Source organism: Sphaeroforma arctica, assembly GCF_001186125.1.
Source record: "Sphaeroforma arctica JP610 unplaced genomic scaffold supercont1.176, whole genome shotgun sequence".
Lineage (NCBI taxonomy): Eukaryota > Ichthyosporea > Ichthyophonida > Sphaeroforma > Sphaeroforma arctica.
The window spans coordinates 5,928-6,704 of record NW_014040382.1 but is presented as its reverse complement, the minus strand read 5'-3'; the positions used below and the strand labels follow the sequence as shown (position 1 = coordinate 6,704).

At 48.9% G+C, this 777-nt stretch overlaps 1 protein-coding gene across 1 annotated transcript in view; it reads left to right on the top strand.

Annotated features, from left to right (window-relative positions):
• The window catches only part of SARC_03446 (hypothetical protein), a gene marked incomplete at both ends in the record, with an annotated part of 10,272 nt that extends 9,501 nt beyond the window's left edge, over nucleotides 1-771 (top strand). Inside the window, one exon of the mRNA XM_014302749.1 lies at nucleotides 121-771. Coding sequence (XP_014158224.1) covers nucleotides 121-771 — 651 coding nt within the window. The remainder of the gene's footprint in view (nucleotides 1-120) is intronic.
• Nucleotides 772-777: the final 6 nt, after the last annotated feature.

Below are 777 nucleotides of genomic sequence, written 5' to 3'. Positions count from 1 at the left end.
TCACAACCGGCCCCACGGATGGAGATGGCAAGGAATGGCAGCACGATGTTGTTATAGATAGCGATAGCCTGAATGAAGAGAATGTCAACTTTACGTATATTCCTCAGGGCAGCATTTCAGGTAATCTTCGGGATTTCGTTAGCAGTGATGGCATTGAAAGTCAGACTGTCACTGTGACATGTAGTGATCCCGAAATCTCCAAGTCGACCCAGACAGAAGCGGATGGTAGCTATGAGTTCACCGGACTCGGATACTGCGAGTACACTGTTGTGGCGCCTGGAACGGTGGACACCGTTGGTGATATCTTCGAGGGTCCAATAGATGAGGATGGTGTGATTTCGTCTACTAAGGTCGATATCACTTTTGCGGACCCATCCGAGGTTGGAGTAGACTTTAGTTACACGACCGTTGGCAGTATCTCAGGCACCATATACGAGGATACGTCTGCTCCTTCTAATGGTGTGAAAAACGTTACGATTACGTTGGTGTGTACTGAAGCAGACAACTACAGTTTGACAAGAGTTACAGATGCGGACGGATCGTATGCGTTCAATGGTATTCCACTGTGCGAGTACACCATATCTGTACCCGAAGAGGTAAGCGCAACAGGCGGAACCAAGCCAATCTATGAAGGCCACGACAACGACGACACCAAGACTGAGGCGGATGTCACTATCGATCTGGCACAGAAGGATGTAATTGACGTGGATTTCCTATACAAGGTACCAGCAGTCATTTCTGGAACCGTGACAGGCTACGAGGATGGCGAGGGTATCG